This window comes from Haplochromis burtoni, unplaced genomic scaffold (genome assembly GCF_018398535.1).
Source record: "Haplochromis burtoni strain Fernald_Lab_line unplaced genomic scaffold, NCSU_Asbu1 Contig_121, whole genome shotgun sequence".
Taxonomy (NCBI): Eukaryota; Metazoa; Chordata; class Actinopteri; order Cichliformes; family Cichlidae; genus Haplochromis; species Haplochromis burtoni.
In genome coordinates this window covers 769,412-790,414 of record NW_024582482.1, presented here as the reverse complement: position 1 = coordinate 790,414, position 21,003 = coordinate 769,412, and the positions used below count along the sequence as shown (strand labels likewise).

At 41.5% G+C, this 21,003-nt stretch overlaps 1 protein-coding gene across 2 annotated transcripts in view; it reads right to left on the bottom strand.

The window, feature by feature from the left end:
* LOC102289911 (transient receptor potential cation channel subfamily M member 1) overlaps positions 1 to 20,127 on the bottom strand; it is a 25,583-nt gene extending 5,456 nt beyond the window's left edge. The window contains exons 1-23 of one of the 2 annotated variants that reach the window (XM_042223848.1): positions 19,833 to 20,127; positions 13,941 to 14,017; positions 12,634 to 12,826; positions 12,340 to 12,553; positions 12,108 to 12,232; positions 11,817 to 11,988; positions 10,999 to 11,173; positions 10,578 to 10,701; positions 8,172 to 8,244; positions 7,685 to 7,785; positions 7,360 to 7,524; positions 7,080 to 7,214; positions 5,969 to 6,019; positions 5,548 to 5,688; positions 5,420 to 5,449; positions 5,050 to 5,342; positions 4,646 to 4,874; positions 4,276 to 4,404; positions 4,059 to 4,205; positions 2,408 to 2,536; positions 1,314 to 1,565; positions 837 to 1,011; positions 469 to 489 (exon numbers count right to left, since the gene is read on the bottom strand). In XM_042223848.1, coding sequence (XP_042079782.1) covers positions 469 to 489; positions 837 to 1,011; positions 1,314 to 1,565; positions 2,408 to 2,536; positions 4,059 to 4,205; positions 4,276 to 4,404; positions 4,646 to 4,874; positions 5,050 to 5,342; positions 5,420 to 5,449; positions 5,548 to 5,688; positions 5,969 to 6,019; positions 7,080 to 7,214; positions 7,360 to 7,524; positions 7,685 to 7,785; positions 8,172 to 8,244; positions 10,578 to 10,701; positions 10,999 to 11,173; positions 11,817 to 11,988; positions 12,108 to 12,232; positions 12,340 to 12,553; positions 12,634 to 12,826; positions 13,941 to 14,017; positions 19,833 to 19,916 — 3,235 coding nt within the window. In that variant the 5' untranslated portion in view covers positions 19,917 to 20,127. Of the gene's footprint in view, positions 1 to 468; positions 490 to 836; positions 1,012 to 1,313; positions 1,566 to 2,407; positions 2,537 to 3,708; positions 4,206 to 4,275; positions 4,405 to 4,645; positions 4,875 to 5,049; positions 5,343 to 5,419; positions 5,450 to 5,547; positions 5,689 to 5,968; positions 6,020 to 7,079; positions 7,215 to 7,359; positions 7,525 to 7,684; positions 7,786 to 8,171; positions 8,245 to 10,577; positions 10,702 to 10,998; positions 11,174 to 11,816; positions 11,989 to 12,107; positions 12,233 to 12,339; positions 12,554 to 12,633; positions 14,018 to 15,956; positions 17,627 to 19,832 lie in introns of those variants that run through there. The other variant, XM_042223847.1, reaches the window with a different exon arrangement.
* Between the last annotated feature and the right edge of the window lie 876 nt (positions 20,128 to 21,003).

Genomic DNA, 21,003 nt, shown 5'->3' with positions numbered 1-21,003 from the left:
ACACACACACACACACACACACACACACACGCATAGACTTGCAGCACTCATTAAATCTGACATAAAGAGTAAACTATAACAATGCAAAGAAATACATCAGGCAACAGCATTTATGAGGAACTGAGCTTTTATGAGTGTTACCAAAGAAATTTTAAATAGGGTCTGTAACACCCACCCTCAGAACCTCCTTGTTTCATAGACAGCTCTTATGAAATGACACATTTTTGTGAGGGTAGGTTAGTTGCTAAACTCATTTCAGCCTCTTCTGGTTCAATGAGACTGAACCGAAGGGAGTTAAAAGAAAATCAGTGAGTTTAAAAGCATAAATTCAACAAATGATGGTCAGTAGATAATACAACTGAGATTTCACAACACTATGAGATTAGCCTTGTATGATCTCAAACGCATAGATGAGCACATTAACATTGACTGTTTGGTTTGAGTGGGTTAGTGCTTTTAGATGCTTACGGTTGATTTCCATCGCGTAAACTGTCCATGAGCAGCGGAAGGAAAGAAGGAAGAAAAATAATCAGCTGAAAATCCTCAGAAAGTGAAGACGACTTCATGTTGGAACCACTGAAGGAGATAATGTCTAACAAAGGAGAGGATGACAATCACAGTCACAATGAACACCACAAATCAACTGCAGGGGAAAAAATAAAATTCGTTTGTAGTATCCAAATCATTAATAAAAAGCATAAGTACAGTGAAAGTAAATACAGAGATCAATTGTTTTTGGAGGGAGAGGACAGCAGGGTGTGTGGAGGGAGGACGGGGGTAAGGACAGCATGAGGACAGGGGACTAACAGCTGTCTTACTATGGATTCTAGTCTTACGGTCTATGGAGTCGGCAAACACCTCTCCGTAGATCATCCAGTAGGGCATGTAGAAGATGTTGCGGGCCAAACGCCACGTCGGCTCCTCATCTGGGTGGAGGATGGCCTGCCGAGCTACACCAAAACTCATCAGCACCACCAGCATGATAACCACGAAGTACAACATGTCGATCATCTGGAGACATGTGGGAACACGAGACATTTAACCCAATCAATGTGGACTCTGTGAGGATATCAATATTATAGCACACGTATAAACAATAACCTGTGTGCACTGCTGGTACCCCACATAAATCTGATAATACAGTGTACATGTAGCTGTGTACTGTGAGCTACCAGTACATCACAGTCCTTTTAAATGTAAGACTATGATTTCCTGGTGCCTTTACAAAAGGTTGTGTAACATTGCGTTGGCCTGACTGTAAGTGCGGTTTCCTGAATGAAAACATAAGAAGAAACCCACACCAGGGGTCCTACCATTTTGCCGATCATCATGACATAGGGCCCCAGGTATTTGTTTACTCCGAAGATGTCAAGAACTCGGATGTACCAGAAGATGATGTCGACGCAATAGATGACGCGGCCATATCCCATGTAGGGCTCAGGCTCCAGCCGCAGCAGGAACCCAAAGATGAAGACCGAGATAGCCACCAGGTCTGTGATGTTCCAGTAGTCCTCCAACCACACGTTGATCTTCTGCTTCAGCTTCCCAGGCTCGGACATCAGGATCTGACCAAGCAAGTGTTTTCATCCAGGTCAGAAGAAAAGGTCAGAAGTTCATTTTTCAGAGACTGTAAACATGTTACTGTACAACCCGCTTGAACTGTAATGATTTGAAAAGTTTCCTAAAGTATCAATATTGCTAATGTAATTCAGTCTAATGCATTTCTAATGGAACAAAACAATTAAGGATCAAATGTTGTGTTAAAAGTGTAATTCAAGAAGAGACCCTTTAATATGAGATCACCTTTCAACCTGTCAGCTCAGAGGATTAAGCCTTTAGGTTCTGCCATTGAGCATAATTTCAGTTGCATTTGGTTACATTTTTTCATGTAGTTTCTTCAGTAAAGTGTAAAATTCTAATTAGGCAAAAATAAAACTTTCTTTTTCTGTTATTAGCTGTTCAGATCTCACCCTGCACCCCGATCAGATTTCATTTTGTCCTCACACCTACTGAGCTCATGCTAACTGTTAATGGCTGTTTTGTTTGTTTGTTTTTCAGGCACAAACTTTGCTTTGCCTTCAAAATTTTAATGACCTTCAGAGCAGAATCCAGAGTTCATAACAAGCTCACACTCAGTCTGAAAATGTAAAAAATAGACTTGTCAGACAAGAGCAGTGTCTGTGTTATATAACACAGTACTGGCATACCAGTATAAATTGCAACTTGGAGCAGCAGAGATAATGTTGTTCTTGCACACCTTCACAGACTGGAAGAGAACCTGATGTGGATCGATTTAACCACCTGGGCCAGTTCTTGTGTAGTTAGGGACTGAAATCTGAATCTGCTGCTGAGTGAGTGTCACAGAAGCAGGCGGGGGTTAAACAGCCAAGGTGTGTTTGACGTTCACCTGTCTGAATTTCTCCAGGCCCAGAGTGACGATGTAAGAGACGACGATCCACTCTTGCAAAGACGGCCACCGCTCCATCTTCACCAGGATTATGTAGTTATACAACATCAGATACACCAGGTATGAGATCTGGCATGGACAAAAAACACAAGGATCATAGAATCTAAAAGTAAAAATTCAGCTTCTGGATTTATGATGGACAGCTAGAATTGGGAACGTTTCAGACTCTTAGACCTCTGAGTCTTGATGTGCCAATTTATTTAAGCACATAACATTGTCCTTCAGAGTTACGACTCCTGGGAGACCCGGGCAGCCCTTGGATAGTAAGTTCATTAAAGATATGGGAAAGAGTACTTAAAAAGTATCAATTAAACCAGAGGGCCGGATTCCTTAAGTGGTTTGCATATGACCCAGAATTTTTGCCTAGTAAGATCGACTCAACATTCAAAACATGGGCAAATAAAGGTCTCACCACATACAGTACGTTGTTGAAAAATGGAAAAGTGATGAGTTTCCAGGACCTTAAGAAAAAGTTTGGGTTGCAAAATCAAGATTTTTTTAGATATTTGCAACTGGGGGACTTCCTGAATAAAAAGTTAAAAAATCCTCAGTTATCAACTGGGAATGAAGAGATTATATATATATTCGAGAATGTATATAGAGATGGACCCTATTACAAAATTTTTTCCAAATTATATTTTTCACTGATCAATCTACGGGGTGATGATACAAGATATGTTAAAGCAAGATGGGAAACAGAGAGCAACCTATCCCTAACAGGAGAGGAATGGGATGGGATCTGTAGGCAGCAGTGGTCAGTAACAAGCTCCCCCTCATGGAGGGAATTCAGTTGGAAGAATGTAATTCGTTATTTTATTACCCCAGCTCGAAAATCCAATTATTCTCAGAATACAACATGCTGGAAGCATTGTGGACATGCAGCAGCAAATCATTTCTGCATTTTTTGGGAATGTCCCCATGTGGTTCCATTTTGGAAGGAAATACATAAGGTCATGGAAACAATCTTCCAAAAGAAAATACAATTTCATTTTGCATTATTGTACCTAGGTAACCTAGAGAGTCTTAATCTATGCAAACCGGATAAATATTTGTTCAGTGTGCTGTCGGTAGCTTCCAAAAAGGCCATAACTCGCCTTTGGCTTAAAGAGGATACTCCTACTATAGATGAATGGATTGATGTGATATATACTATTTTTGTTATGGAAAGAATAACTTTTAGGCGAAAGTGGCAGGTGGAGTCATTTGACAAATATTGGTTGAAATATGTACAAAATGGGAGGCCCGATTTTGTATAATGTCATTTTATTTCTTGGTTTGTTTCGTTTGATTTTGTGTTTGGTTTTGTTTCGGTCCGTTTGTCTCTTTTGTTGTTGTTTTGTTTTGCCTTGCTTTTCCCCCCACGGTGATTAAGTTGAATTTGTTGTACATGTTGTATAAATAAGAAAACTAATAAAACATAAATTTTAAAAAAAACAAAAAAAACATTGTCTGTTGCAGTTCTGTCAAACACGAAGTTTCAGGGAAATATTCATAAATGTTCAGTCTTTTTATATCTACCAGAGACTTATTTTTATTATCTGAAATGCCCTTTTATATATTTCTCATTTTAAATATTGAAATGTGCACTTGCCGTGTTGAACCAGAACTTGGTGAATGGGGCATTGTAGAACTCATAGATTTTCCTCCCGATAGGAACCCTCTTCCCGTGCTTCTTGTCACTCTCATTTTCTTCTTCATCTCCTTTCTTTGAAGTAGCGTCAACATTAGATGCTGCATCCTGAAACAAAGTCTTAGTTACTCAAACAGCTTGATTTTATGTCGATGTTAACGACACGAGAGTTTTATACCTTGTTTGACTTCTTGTCATCTTTAGTTTTTCCATCATTGCTTCCTTTGGATGAATGATGAGGAGCTTCATCCCCAAGACGAAAGTCCAGGAGCATGATGGCAGGAGGGAAAATAATCCCTAAAATGACCTGGAGACAGGGTGAGGAGGGGACAAAGGTCAAGCTTAACAGAATTATGTTAACATATAGATGCCTCTCCAGTACTGCTGGGATCCCTCAGGGTTCTATCCTTGGGCCTATTTAATTTAAAAATTATATTTTAACTTGTGAAGTTCTGAAAAGCAAACAAACTCTTAACCTTTTCTGTCTATCCAGTTTCTTTATTCTACCCTTTTCCTGAGAAAACCTTGCTGCTGTATTCTGCTGGTACCTTGAGGCTGTTGCTTTTGCCCATCCTCAGACAGCCCATCCACATGTCGGTCAGCAGCATCTGGCTGCAGGTGTGGGCAATGAAGTCTCTGTGTTTGGCAGCTACAGCCAGTTTCAGGCAGGTGGAGTTGCTCCAGTTTTTTAGCTCGTAGGTCAGGAGCTTCATGGCCACCTGCTCATCGTGTTTGTAGGATTGATCCAACAGCTCATAGGCCAGCTGACCAAAGTCCCTGCAAAGAAAAAGGCCAACACCCTCCTTAGGCTGCCTCACAGTGGATACTTTAAAGCTGGAAAACCAGCATGTGGCTTTAACAAACACAACTGAGAAGGTTTAAAAGATAACAAGGGCCTTAAGAGTATAAACAGAAGCTGGACATGATGTCCAGGATTGTGTGTGGGACTCACTTGGAGTTGTTCTCCAGGTCCTGGTAGATGTCATCCACCAGCTCGCTTTGGGAAGACTCGTGAGCCATGGCCTTGTAGAGCTTGCAGGCTACTAGAGCCTTTGCCATGGCCTCCTCCCCTCGCTGCCACAGGAACAATGCCATCTTTTGGCGCTTCATCAACACCGCCCACACCATCAGTTCATGGAAGGGGTATTGGAACCTGCTGACTTCAGGGTCATCTACATCAATGTCTACTTCCTCCTCCTTTTTCTTGTTCTTCTTTCCTTTCCCCTTTGGACGGGGTTCATCATCCTGCAGAAAGCAAGCAGGTCAGCAAGTCTTCCTCTCAGAGCAGATCACCTTTAGTTTTCAGATCTACATGTACATACCTCCATGCCAAGAAGCTTCAGCGCTTTGGGCTGTAAGACACAAGATGAAAATGTGAGTAAATATTAGTGTATTGATGCTACAGCAGATGCAAGGTCATTTCTATCGCAGCTCCACCAACTTTACTCACTCTTTTGAGGCCATACAGGTTGTTATACAGAGTCCTGAAACTCTTCCTTGTGTACTTGCAGCGGTACGCTCCACCCATCAGGAACTCCAGGACCAGTCCAATATCGATCAGTGTGATCTGGTAATCTGGAGGAAGATTCCCCTGAAACACATGTCATTGGATTATGCATCTTTTGTTCAGTCATTCCTCATATTTTCTTTGATTTGCTAGTTTTCTTTCTGCAGATGCAGTGTAGAAGAGCCGATTTCCTTCAGTGAACAGGACACTTATACCTCGTTTTTAAAGGTCGTGAACATATTTTCTATGATGTGCAGCTGCGGTTCTGCCCTGGTACCTTCTGGGGACAAGCAGCCTGAGCTCAAAGCATATACTGCAGTTTAAATATTTCATGAACTCGGTGAATCCAGAGCACGGTACTCACCTTTTTGACATCTCGGACCAAAAAGTGCAGAGTGTTGGCTGGTCCCAGTTTCTGCAGAAACCAACCACAAAACAAGGTGATGCAAATAAAAACAGTGGTGGCTTCTCTGCTTAATACAATTTATACAAATTAACAGATTCACTTAGAGACCAGAGGACGTGATGAGCGGGATGCACGCAGACAGCAGCAGAGAGCTGTTTTGTAATCTGACAATAATGTGGCTAAACCATTGTTTTAAGAGCTTTTATGTCTGTGGATCAGAGCTAGATTAGAGACAGCAGCAGTGATATAACAGAAGAAGGACATTAAGCTGCAGAGCAACGTGTCAGCGAGAGTAAAGTGGTTAGAGCAGAGCTTTTGTTTTGTTAACAGATGTCCAAATTTTATTGAGATCAAACAAGCATGAAGGTATTATATTACAAGGGAAGAGTAACAAATGGTGAAGTACCAAGAAATTGGAGCATTTTCTGCCTGATGTATATGAGCAGTGTCTGAGAGAATTAAGATTTTTCAATGCATCATATAAAACCAAAACTTTTTTTAAGGTTTCTGCTGATTCAAACAGTGCAGTTTAATCTTACTCTCATATTCAACAAACCAGCCCTCATTACTGCATCAATAACAAACAGGCAGACTGGGAAAAACATTTGAAGGGTGACATAACATGTATTACCAGCAGGGTGTGCTCAAGCTCCACTGCAGCTCAGTTCAATGCTCTTCCAGCCCCCATTGAAGATAAGATAAAATAACTCTTTATTGTATCTTGAATGAACCTGAGGTTTATGTGTGTGTTACCAGCCTGCTGTGAGCACCAAATAATCAGGGCTCTCACCCTGCTACGTCTAACATCTTGATTCAGGATAATCACACCCAGTTTAACACCACCATAAATCGGTTACCCAGTTTCATTACCCCGTCATAAAATGATGCTTTGTACTGGGTTTAAAATGGGTTATTTCTTTCTGCTGCTGATGGATTTTTATGCTGATTTCATTCAAGGTCATTTTTAATTTTTATTTATTATATAATTCTTGCGAAGAGCACTTTTTTCGTTGTAAATCAACTATGACTCTGCACACGGGAGGTGTCATGGAGTAGGTCCTCCTCTCACCGTGTTGTACAGCTCCTCCAGCCGGGGGATGGTGAGGAAGTGGTGGATGTTGACGCCGTTCTCAATCAGAAGTTTAACGAAGTCGACCCTGTCCAACACCAGAGCGTCCATCATGGCCTGTTCCAGTGAGTTCACCTGTCCCACACAAAAACACCATCATGACAATCATCCCCTGCCACCTGCTTCTGGATCACAGATTTGCCTCGATGTGTCAGTCACTGAGCGGATGCTGGTGGCGGCTATTCAAGATGATAACATCACTTTTAGTCCAGTCTCCTACCCAGTTGAGCAGCTCCAGTTTCCGAGGGTCCGTCTCTTCAGGAGGTTCAGGTTTGCTTTTTCCTCCTTTTCCCTTCTTCCCCCGGGGTTTCCCTTTAGCCCCTCCTGCTGATGGTCGCTGGGCTACCGGGCTCTTTGGACGGTCAGAAGGTGAAGTTCGCACAGGCTGAAACAGAAAGCAAAGTAAAAGACACATAAGTAAAAGACACCTAGGCTGAGGAAGCAGACAAATGGATGACAGAACGCTGATGTCAAAGAAAAAAGTTTCTCTTGAAAGAAAAACAAAGTTTACAGAGTGACTGAAGCTGTTGTATCTGTGAACTCACAGGCCAGTGGAGTCCATACACAAAGATCTGACTGCGAGCAATGTCCACTCTGTTCCAGGCCAGAGCCAAGCTCAGCTGATCAGACGCAGATGCATTTGTACCTGAAACCAGGAAAAAAGATCTCACCCTCAGTTCCGTCCCTACACAGACATGTTTTTGGAATAAATATTAGAAATATGAATGTGTTGCTGTTACATTGACCAATTAAACCATGTGAAATCACTGCGACTCCATATGCTTGAAGAAATTATCTGTATTGCCAGCAACATGTGGCTTTCATGACACTCATTACACCAAATGTCCCAATTTAAGTGGAGAAAAGCATAATTTTCTTTGATGTACTCAGACCTATCAGAGAAATGATCCTGAACTTAAACGCAGGCCAACAAACATTTCTCTTAGGCAGTCGCCTGTCTAAAATGTTACCTAACACAACAGCATTAACATTGTTGTGCGTTTCCTTCTTAAAACCCTTTCACACACCAACCTTTGAGCAGAGCTGTGAGGATGGACATCTCAATGTCCTGCTGTCCCTCTGAGCCCATCCTGAACACTGTAATCTACACAATCAACAAAGAAACAGCACAGTGAGCGACACAAACCGCACCAGACACCCAGAGCCTGAGAGGCAAAGCTCAGGGCAGAGAACCGGTCCCGTTATAGGTCATCCGTCTCAAATCAATGTGCATCTTCTGCTTTGCTGGCTCCAATTTACTTATAAATCTTATGGTGCAAAGCTTGGACACATATAGACTGATTACTGTGACAATTTAGCTTCATTTATCAAATATTTTTCAAGATTCTTTCTTTGAGTCAACATAAATTAATTTAATGTCAGAAAGAATTGTGCATGCTTTATTTTGCATTTTATTTAGCATCAAATATTAGACAAGAGACCTTAATGTTTTCATAGTACTCATTCATTCACACAGTGACATTTTTAGCCTTTTTGAGATGTTCATGAAAAGTGGATCAGCTGATCATTTAAAGGATTCAAAAAGATCTTTAAAGGATTAAAAATATATGAAGCTAAAATTTCACAGGAATCATCATTTATCTTCAAACTATCTACAATAACATTTTTATGCAAATTGGAGACGATAAAGCAGGTCGTAAAAATGTGATTGAGATGGAATAAGGCATACGTGATCTGGTAAATCTGTACCTGTTATCTCTGAGCCTCCAAGGATCTATTTCCTTTGATCAGATATAAAAGTTGGATGCAGACATTAGATGTAAATGTGATGAAACTGTCAGAATTCCAGATCTAACAGATGTTGGTCTTGATTTATGCAGCAGACCAGGGTCTGAGCAGCTCTCCTGCAGAGGTGGTGTCCAATGCAGCAACCTGAACACAAATGTCTTGTGACATTTGCCAATAATGTTATTTTTATTTTTAGATGCAGGCTGTATCACATTCAACTCTTAATCAACACTGATTGTGCATCTATTTTTTTTATTTAAAAAGTCCTTTAATGAAAGAATAGGTCATCTGATGACGTCCTCTAATATATTCCAGCAGCATCAATCCAGCCTACTCATGAGGAACCCGTTTGGTTTTTAAACCCCCTTATCTGGCGATCTCAGCTAGACCATTGAGTGTCACTGAAAATGACATTGAAGGCTTCCCAGTGTGGTAAAATATGAAGGACCCTCAGTAAGTGTCAGTAAAGGATGAATCTGGAGTGAGAATCTGTTTGGACATGTGCTGGAGGTTTTCAGATGCGTTGCACTGCTGGTTCCCCCCCCATCCGTATTCTGTTGATTTGGTTTTTGTGCTTATTTACTAATTGATTTACATTCAAAAGGCAGGTTCTTCTCTGGGAGAGATTAATGGATAATATCCTCACTGGAAGTCAAAATCTGAACAACACATTTTCACGTGTGTGACTTACATGAGCTTTATTTTCCTCATGTTTCTGACTTCAGGTCATGTCTGCAGACAAACATGTGAACCTGCAGCAAAGCAATTTTAATCTGACAGCAGATCAGTTTAAGTGAATTGATGTTCAGATTTTTAAATTTATGGGCAGCCTGCTGTTGCAGCTGTTCTCTGGAAGAAGCAGAGGATTGTGGGATTAAATAAATGGTGGAGGGTCACAGAACAATCTCCACTAAGTGCTGCAGTGTCAGTTCAAAGGGAAACCCTTCATTGTGCAAATGTCACAGTGAACAGGTTTGTATAACATGAATCTGTAATCTGCAGAAACGATGCTCCACCAGTAGTGTAGGTTAGCTTAGCACAGTTACACATGTGAGGTTTAAAAGAACTTAAACCATTTTTAAATTGGAGGAAGTGCACAGAACTGAGCTTATGTCATTGCAATCTTCAGAAGTGTTTGCTCAGTGCTGGTTCAGAGACTTAAGCCATTGTTCTCAAATTGGCACCAACACTTGTGCACCCTGGCATGTAAGGTAGCTCCCCCTGGTTGCGTTCGGTCATCAGGCCTCTACATGGCTTTAATTCTTTTGCAGGGTTGGACTGTTACAGGACACCCTGCCCTACACAGTACAAAAATAAAGCATAGCCAAGACAAAGGGGGAAAAAAAATAAAATCTGGCGCAGACAGTTTAATTTTGAGAAAAGCTGATGCGTTTCATTGTGAACTCAAATCACAGTTTGACATTCGGTTGTTGTCTTTAGTAAGTCTGCAGCATATTCATGCACTCCTGAACCGCTCCGATCCAGGCAGGGATTATTTCGTCCCCAACAGTAACACAGTGTATGAAGGCAGTAGGGCTGGTTTGTGATAAATGACAGAGACGAGATGGGTTGGGGATGGAGATCAGGTTTATTAATGAACTGATGAGGACATACGTGACAGACAAATGCAGTTATGGAAAAAACAAACAAAAAAACCAAAACTTAAATTTCAATTTGCCCCCAACCTACCAGAGCTCTCTTCTTCATGCACTCCATCACCATGAGGAAGATCTGCTGTGCCTGGCTGCGGCTGTAGTTGAAGGTCTTCTGGATGGTGACCAGCAGCTGGTCTTTGACACTCTCACTAACCAACCTGTGCAGGACAAACATCCAGGTAGCCACATTAACATTAAACTGAGGAACACAGAGGGGCATAACGATAAAGATATTCTCATATTAAAACTGGAATACTATGAGCGTCTCACAGGATCTGATAAATTGATCAGTAATTGTGCATTTTAGAAGCAAATGTGATTTTCTACATGACATTGTAGTCTGGCTATTTAACTTCAATCTGTCGATGACAATCCTCAGTGATTGTATCAATACCATAACTGCCACCAGGTGTGATCGTCTAGTTAAGCCTGGCTTTCACGTTTGTTCAGCTCACCCATCTTCCTCGCAGTATCTGTGAGCAAACGAAAGGATGTCTGAAGCTCGACCACTGCCATCACAGACCACCACTGGGACAGGGGGCTCCTCCTTCAAGCTCTCCAGTGTGATTGAGATAACATTTGGACCACCTTCTACGATTAGACAGACCACTGGGACCCCCTGACCAAGACCTGAAACCACCATACACACAAATGTATAAACTAAACAAGTTCTAAGGCTAACTTCTATCAGCATCTGCAATTCAAAATAATGACCTTTAGCATTCAGTGATTAGCTTCACTTGCACCAATTTGGTTTTCCTTTTCTGAAGAGTCACTCATTCACACAGAGTGCTGTGCAGCTTTAGCATTGCTGAGCCACCCACCAGAAAACTGCTTTCATGTATGGTCTTCCACCTTTATGCAGGACCACGTACCCAAACCCAGCTCCCCTTTCATTCTGGAACTGCTTTCTAGCCATGCATTGTGCTCAAACTAAAAATGGTTTGTTAAAGATAACATTTCTGCCACAAGTAGTGTGAAACAGCCACCTCACTTAGACTTACCTGACTCGATACAGTTAAGGTTAGATAGAAAAGAGAAAAAAAAAAAAAAAAAAAAAAAAAAAAGGTCTTTATTTTCTGGTCATTTATGGTGGCCTCATGAAGTGAGAGGTGACAGCTGAGCTCCCCTTTGCTGTCCCTGCCTTACAGACAGCTCCAGGCATAGGATGACAAAGGGAAACCCACAGGTCACACAGATTGATGGACTGATAAGCTTCAGACTGACACTAAAAGCAATTGTGCATTTTGGGTAGGTCACATGTTTGACTCACGTGTGTTGATTTTCTGCAGAGAGATATGCTTCTCCAGCTGCCGGCGGAGGCGAACCTCAGCGCCGTACTTTCCACACGTCCCGTTATCAGCAAGGATAAAGTGGGAGTGGCTGCTGTTCAGGACTGACAGCTTGCTGAGTGGGTTGGACATTGTCTGATAAGGCCGGGTCACCTAAAACATGAAACCCCATGTTTCACCCAAGTGAGGAACAGCACATTCTGCTGCCAGGTGTTTTACTACATAAATATCTGCAAACACTGTCAGCTTAGACTCCGTCTGGTTTGTCTTACATCTCTCCCAATCAGGTCTTCTTTGTTCTCCACAATCCCCCATGGTGCAATCCCGATAGCACAAACTTTCCCTCTGGACTTTGAAGAATGGTCTTTCAGAGCATCGCCAACATGGCGGATAACTCCTGGGGGGGGAAAAAAAAAAAAGTCATGATATACAAAATGACTCTTTTTGATGTCAAAGAACAGCAATGGCATCAAGTCATCTTTGCGTAAAGAATGAAGGCTGTACCTGTACTGACTCCTCCAGTGAAGATCCAGGCTCCCGTGGTGACAGCAGCTTTGATCAGCCCTTTACCAAAGACCTGCTTCAGCTTGGGAGGCAGGTCAAAGTTCTGGAGGCCTCCATGAACAGAGATGAGTAGTGTGGGAAGCTCCAGCTGCCAGTCCTTCACCATCAGGTGGAGCAGGGAATCTGGTTTGGAGTCAAAGGAGACCCTGATGTACTGCAGGAGGAGGAAGAGGTGTCAGTGCTAGAACGCTACAGAAGCAGTGAAGCTGGCGTGTCACTCCTCAGGCACACTACCATGGCCTTGTTGACATGTCCTCCTCCCTGAAACTCCAGCACCCCGTAGGCATCAGTGGGGGAGACCTGGGTGTGTTTGAGGGCACTCCATCTCTCCGTAGATTGGACTTCTAGCTGGACCAGTGGGGTCCCGTCCTCTTTGGCCCCCAGAGGGATGGCGGTGTGCTGTGCCACCAGCTGACCACAGCTGCACCTGAACAAAAACAGCAGTACAAACAGGTTACAGGCACTGATGTTCATTTACCGCCTCACTGTGTAAGGTAACTGTTGCACTGAGCAGAGGGGGGGAACCGTCGTTTCTACTATAATATGACGAGATGAGAAACTATCATTTCCACTTTAATAGGATATCAACTCTGCAGACGGGCTTTCATTAAATTGCAGGAACTGAATGTTTTATGCAACATTACCGCAAATAAAATTTCTGAACCTGAAGTTAAACACTAATAGTACAGGTTCTCCAAGAATTCTTCATAGCAGCAGAACTCATATAAACCGGTGGTCAACTAGTTTTTACCATCAAGCTCGTCTCATTTGTCATTTAACAGACATGAGGTCATATGACTAAAGCACATAATCAACAGCGAGTGACCAGTCACATTACACTGAATGAAGCGATCAGTGTAGAAGAGAAGCAGCTAATAAAGACAGAAAGACTCCAGTCACTGGAAAGCTTTTTGGCTCCTCTGGAACTTGAGTTGCTTGTAACAAAAACAAGTTAGAAAGCCGCACTCATGGCCTCAAGTACAACACTCAGGCACACGGGAGCGATTCCAGAAAACCAGCCTTAATTTACATTACACTCAAAAACCCGAGCACAAGCTCAGAGCCAAGAACACAGAGGCTAAGGTGAAAGACTGGTCTGTTTATACAGATGAGCTCATCAGGGAAGTGGAGACAGCTTGGGGAAAAGGGACACAGGTGAAGACAATAAGGACAATCATTAAGGATTAGCTCAAAGACACAAAATAAACAACAAAGGAAAAAGGAAATAAACTAAACACAAAGGCAAGAAAACAGAGGCTGGAACAATAGACCAAAACACAAAAAATACAAAGAGCTAACTCAAATATCAAACTCCAAAAATGAAAATGAGGATTAAAAAAGTATAAAAGAAAAGAAATAACACAACAAACCCCAGAGGAAGCTGTAATTATAGCTGCATGAGGAGGACCAGCTGATAAAGATCACTTGAAAGTGACTGAACGCAGCTCGTCTCCTCGTTCATAATCATTCTGTCCGGTGAGAGAAATGAAAAAGAAGAGAAAATTCTCTCTCTGAGGCTCTGCACTCGATTGTGTCGTTACCTGCTGGCGTCTTTGCTGGGAATGATCTGGATACATTCCCTCTTCTGGAAGGTTCTGTCGATCCAAGCTCTCTGGATCTGAAAATATGTGATTACGAAGAAACATGAGGATGACTCTGCTTCTCCTTCTTCACAGTAACAAAGTAACAGGTTAACTGTCATCAAGAAAAACATGAAACCGAATGTCCGAGAAACACCTGCTTCCTTTCATCTTCAAAGGAACTTTAATTATTAATTTATCAAATTAAACTTCACTCATCGAACACAGTGATGTTTTTAATTTAAGGACTATATTTTTTCAACTCTACTGATAAATTCACATCACATCATCTGCACAAAGAAGGTAACAAAAGGCAAAGAGACTGAATCATTGTTTTGTCAGTTTGATCATAGAAAATGATTTATTCCACTTTTCCTGCTGTTAATAATAAATAAATAACTCTTTGGTGGTGTATCCTAAGGTGGATATTATGGATTAAATATGTCTCACATCAGCAAGATTACAAGATAAACTTAGTCGTGGATCAGAGTAAGTTTTTCTAATAAAAACAAAAACTTTATTCAGTCACTAATATAGAAAACTATAAACAGGAAGTCAGCTGAGCGTGTCGGTGCTCTCTGTGGTTCATTCTTGTTCCTGTGTTCAGCTGCAGAATGACTCAAATGAAACACCAAACTGCTCATGTCTGAATATATCTGGCTAATTTCTGGGAGAGTGGAGCTTTCCATTTCTTTATGCACCCAATCCTCTTACCCTCCGTCCTAATCCTGGAGCTGCACAGAAAAACACACGGAACTCCCCTTTAAAGCTCTATTTCCTGTGTGTTTAAATCCAAACAGCACCAATGACTGGTTGTTATTGTGTGTCTGCACTTTGTAAAATTCCTGCACTCTGGATGATGGAGGATTAACGTCCGAACGGCACATGAGCCTCAGCGTCATTGTCTATTTCACGTGAGCGATAACCCTCCACCATCACCATCATCATTATCTTTCCCTCCCCATCCTCCTGACAGCTGAGGAAGAAGAGGAAGAGAATCAGGTAAATTCAGTGATTCATCAGGCAGCAAACGTTCTGTAGAGAAGGAAACCAAAGTTACTGTTCTGGGTTTAACTTTAAACGAAACAAAGACGTGTCAGAGGAAATACTTCAGATGTGAAGAAGTCACAAATAAAGGGCATGATTTTCACATCAGGATGTGTGTGAGAATTCAAATGTAGCCCTCAGTACAAATCCGTCTGATAACCAGTAAGGCCAACATTAGAAATTAGAAAATAACTTTCTAATGTATGTTTGAGCCAGGCAGTGCCCACACCTGCAGCAAACTGAGTGTTTCCAGTAGTAAAAATACTTCTCAGAGAGCTCCATGTGGGAAAAGTTGACTTTGTTCCCATCAGGATTCTCCCCAAATTGTCCAGAGTTTCCTGTGTGACAACAGCTAGAGGGAGAAATGTTTAAATGAAAGTGGGTGAGCCGTTGCCTCTAGCTAGGATTCTGCAATTGTTTCAGCCTGCAGAATAAAAACCCAGGAACGGAACCAATCCCAAAAAGTTCTGTTCATTTGGACGTAATGATTCAGTGGGAGAAACGTTTCCTCACTTATCCAAGTGTCAGCTGACTGCAGGTTTCCCCAACCTTATAAACAGTACCTTTGCACAATGACTGAAGCCAGCACCATCGACTAACGATGGACTGCAACTGATTCGTGACAACTGTCTGATTTTGTTTTTTCAAACCCAGAAAGCAGCTCGAAATTATCTAGTGGCAATGAAGGATGTCAACCTCAAGAATAGCCAAATTTTATGGTGGACAAAATCTTGCTTCTTGTTCGTTTCTCTTCAGTTTTTTCAGTGTGTCGAGGTCGTAAACACATTGACAGGGATAAACCTAAAAAAGTACTTTTTAGACATTTTTTAAAATTAATCTTTGAACAGATAAAATAGATTTTTGTACATTCGCTCTATTTCTATCCACTATGAATATTATTCTTACAGAATCTTTCAGAAACCAACAAACCTCTCAGATGCTTCATGTTCAGATCGGGCGAAGAAGAGTCAGAAGTCTGTGTGGACACCAGCAGCAGCCTGCACATCTACTCCAACGTCCAAACATCTCACTCAGTGCTAAACCTGAAGTGAACTGCAGACCCAGCAGCTCTGTGAGCTCCCACTGGCTTCCAGCTCCGCGAGGACCCTGTGAGGACTGGGTCTGGGTGCAGCTCAGCAGATAAGAAAGGAGTTGACTTTATGCAGCTGAGCAAGTTCATGTGACAAGCATGTGAGGCAGCAGGGCTCTTTGTTCGACCTGGTCTCATGACTCCAGGCCGAGGTAATCCTTCTGGGAGTCTCATGACCCATCAAGCTTCAACACAAGAGCATTTTCATGAGCTTCTGGGACCAGATTCAATAAATCTGCTTTTAAAAATCCCCCAAAAACATAACCGCCCAAAACCTCCCGAACCCTGATCCTCCATGTGCTCAGCTTTAAACTGAAACCTGTTGAACCTGCTCCCCCTCAAGATTTCGGTTTGTCTTCATGGAAACTGAGTCCATCTTCTTTGGTTTGAATCGTTTTGCTTCTTTACTCCAGTTTTTACATTTGGTTGCTTTTCCACCGCATCTCAGAGAGGAATTCTGTGCTCTTTTCTTCACTACGGTCATCTCCACACAGGAGTTTAGAAATGCAGAGCCCACTTTAATTCAGGACGGCCTCACCTGTGGACCAACCAGACTTTCTAACATTTTATCATGGCACGAAAAGCACCGCTGATATAACTGCATCTGGATTCTGGGAAACACTCGTGAAAACAAAGTTTGCCTACACAACAGACCGAACACACATTCAGTTCATATGACAGTTTAATCGATCAGAACATGTACTTTTACTTCTGATACTGTAAATAATACTGATGGACCTCTTCACAGGGATTTTTATTGCAGTACTTATACTTGAAAATTTAGTGGAGTATTTGTACCGTGCTTCTGTGCAATAATATTCTGCTAAAGTACTTTTAAAGTGAATAAAATAAAATCAAGGAGTGTTTTCTCAACGAAAACAGAAAAAAGGAAGGACTCAGCAACAATGCACAGGGTGTGTGAGAGAGGCCTGGAGATTTGGATTATCAGGGGTTTAAATGAGATTAATGCTGTTCAGAGGAACTACTTGTTTGCATAATGAGCTGTTGTATTATGCTCTATTTTATTTCATTCAGAGACAGGAGGTGGACCGCAGATCTGAACCAATCAGAGAATAACAAGGTAGGAATAAACAGCAAATCTCTTCAGTCGGCACAACAGCAGCACAATGCATTGATGGGGAGGAATCAGCAAAAATCAAACACTTATTCTTTGTTTTTGAACAGATTTAGTGCATGTCACATACGTAGTACCAACACCAGTTGGGGTTGTACAACAATCCCTGGTGGTCTCTAGTTTGCACGTGTGTTTCCATGTGAACTGGAGCCTATTTCAATTTATTTCTATAAATATTGTATGAAAACATATTAAAAATATATACTGATGATAATTCGTTCAACGGTGAAAGCAATATTTAGGAAACTGATAAACCTGTGCCAGAAGTAAATGTGTAAAGTTCTTCTTTTGGACTTGCATCAACACTTAACTGAGGTTCATCGGGGCAGTTGTTACACAATCTTTCTGACAGACACACAAACAGCAACAAAAATATTTCTGTAATATCTCAAAAAGTAGCATCAAAAAGCTAAAATAAAAATCTCAATGAATAAATGCTGGAAGAATTTAAAAAGAAAAGAAAAGAAAAATCAAGCATTTGTGCCAAAAACAACAAAAACAAAAAAAACCCTGCAGTTCCCACGATCGCCACGGGCTTCCGTTTTTTTAAAATGTCCAACTTTACAGCAGAAATTTAAAAAATAATGTTTACAGCCTGCGATGTGAAACAGTTTTGGGTTCTCTTTATATAATACCTACTTCGTATTTCAGTTGCATTAAGGCTCAAAATTGGCATTATTAAGTCTGAGCTGGATGCTTATAAAGGTGGTTTTAGCTGAAATGTTTAACTGGTTACCACTAATTTGATTTACTGAATTGGGTCACATGCAGGTTTACTATGATGATGCCTTTTGAAAGTTTTCATACAATTATGAATCCATTTTATTAATTTTATCAAACTCATTTTATATATGAGTATAATCTGTGATAAATATCAATATCAAAAATTCTTTGCTCCAGTTTGGGAGAAGGATATTCTAGGATTTTTTTCTAATTTAATTATGTTGTTCTATGAATGAATGTTCTTTCTGCCTTTCTGGCACTTTATCTTACAAAAGGCTTTGTGCAATCCTTTTCTTCTTATAGGAAAAGTGCCTGTCTTAGTTTTTATAAACAAGTATAACCCTCGATGACATTCAGTCAATTTAATTTGTTCCTTTTCTTCATAACTTCTAAAAACTTTTCACAATATGCAACGTTTTTTCCCATTTTTTTCATTCATCAAATTAACGGGAAACTGATTAACTGAGGAGATACAGGTGAAGCCTGCGTCTGACAGAAAGGATCTGGTTCGAGTGTTAAGACGAGCGTGTTACTCATCTGTGCGACGTTGGCGTCTCTGTTTTATTAATTAGACCCTTTGTTGTTCGCACTTTAATGTGTCTGATTTCACAGTCACATGTTTTCCAGGGAAAATAAACAGATGATTGTGTTCATTGAGCAAAATCACATGAAGCCAATGAACCGTGAAGTGAGCGGGCCACATGATCTGAGGAGGAAGAGGAGGGGAGAAGGGCATGAGTAGGTCACATGGTCTGAGAGAAGGTGCTGCTGCTTCCTCCCTGAACCTAAAAACAAAAAATCGGATTTCTTTTTTTTGTTCAGATATGTCTTTTTGTTTTTTTATTGCTACTAAAAGTGAAGTTGCAGTAGCACTTTATTTAAACCAGTTTAACTGTCCTCTAACTGACCTCCAAACCCAGCTTCCTGTTCTGACCCGGGGGGGGGTTTGCACTGTTACAACCCTCGGTCATAAAAGAGTGCAAAGAGTGATTTCTGTGTTCATGCTGTTGTTGATTGGCTGTCTCCCTGTGGATTCGGTGTGTGCAGATAATTTTCTGTGGAGTTTTTCAAACATTTCTCAGAACAAAACCTCGGAGTCAGATGGAGGCGGTGGTGGTGATGATGATCAGAACAAAGATAAAGACGACAAATAAGAAAATGTAAGACTGAAAGAAAAATGATTAAAACAGCACAATGGCACCAGTGAGAGAAAACCGCAAACCACAAACAAGGACCAAACCAGCACGAGGAGGCCTTCAGATATTCAGTGAGTGTTTTCAGAACTGCAAATGAGTTTCAGAACGTTTGCTGAAAAACACTGACACCAAAAAAATTCCAGAAAAAAATCAAACAGGCTTCACAGAGTTCATCTTCACATCTTAACTGAGAGACCAGGAAACGTTTCTCCAAGAGCTCACTCTGGTTCACACCCACCGGCTAATTTTAACTTACACTCAAAACATCTGTAAGAGGCAGCATTATGCTAAACAATCTCAAGGGGAATGATTGCAGGATATTAGAGTTAAGGTAAGTCTGAGGTGCAGGGGTGGAGCCAAATAGTGGCCAGGTGGGTCCAGTGACAGAACAGAAGTCTTGCAGCATGCATGCATCTGATAGAAGGCTGTGCATGTGTACAGCTGATGTTACCTGCAGTGACTACTAAAGAGCTTTTTCTCTTAATGCTTGTTTAACCACCTGCTTTAATTGCAGTTATGGATGAGCTTCTTTAACAGTTCAAAAAGAGGAACTATAGGTAACATTTCAGGTACTTTTTGACCATTTGATGCTGTAAGTAACGATCTCATCCTGGCCACCGCAGTAAATATTGTCACCTTCCCAGGTGAGTTTTCCATCCTACCTTCTGTGATGCAGAGGACGCGCTGCGTTTTATGGATGAGCGTTTGAAAGACCCATCAGTTCCTCTCCTCCCTCTGCTGTCCATGTTGGTAAAGTTTAGCTTTCCTCCACCTTCATCGTCCCATCTCCCCTTCTGTACGCGTGTCCTCTGTCTCTTCTCTGTCTCCCGTGTCCTCCTGTGGTCGTCGCAATCCCGTCCTCAGTCTGTGATGCGTTCATCTCTGGGTGGGGTGTGGTGGGTGGAGACCCCATCCTGTCTCTCCATGTGTAATCAGGATTAGTGGATGCTACAGACGGCCAAGGGTGGTGCTCTACGAGGGATGCAGATTTAATAAATGATGATTGGAGGTAAATCTACTTTAAACCTTGCCTAACTCAGTGCAGACAGGATAAAGTTCTGTCTTTTATTCTTTCATAAAACTGAAGTACCACTCCAACATATTTGGATGTGCAGCTCCACCTCAGCACTTTTCACTGCTGTGAAATTTTAAATGAGAGTGAGTTGGGTCAGATTCCCCACTGCTGTTTGCATTGATAGCATGAGAGGTAAAGGCTCCATCTGCAGGTTGACTTGAACATGACAAATTTATTCATGACAAGAACATATCAGTTGCTCCAATTAATCATTTTTCTGCAGCATAAGGCAGGATCAGGTGACCCTGCAAGAGGCTCAGACTGCAGGAGGACTTCCCCTGATGCACTGAGAACTTCTTCTCCACGTGCCTTAAGTGCTGCTTTCTCCCATACTATTTGCCTATATGCTGTTTTTCTTCTCTGTCCTCTCACGCCCCAACCATTTGCGGCAGTTCGCGCAAGCATCGTTCTGCAGAAGGTCTCTTCCTGTTTTAAAGGTGTTCTTCCTTCACACAGTCAACAAGTGCTTAACAAATTAGGACTAAAAATAAAACAAAACATTAAAACATATTTAATAAAACTTCTATAAAATAGAGTGGCTGTCACAGGTTGCCGGGGCAAGCCGTGTGGGAGTTATTTAGGACCAAAATGCGGCAGCTCTAGTGTAAGTGAGTTTATTAAACAGAAGTAGATACAAACAGAAACGGCAAAGGTGAGCATGGAACTACGAAAACCTAAACTGGGCAAAACTAACAAAACCAACCAGAAACGAAGATGCAGGGAGGCACAGGAAAATACACGGGAAACCGGACGGCGAG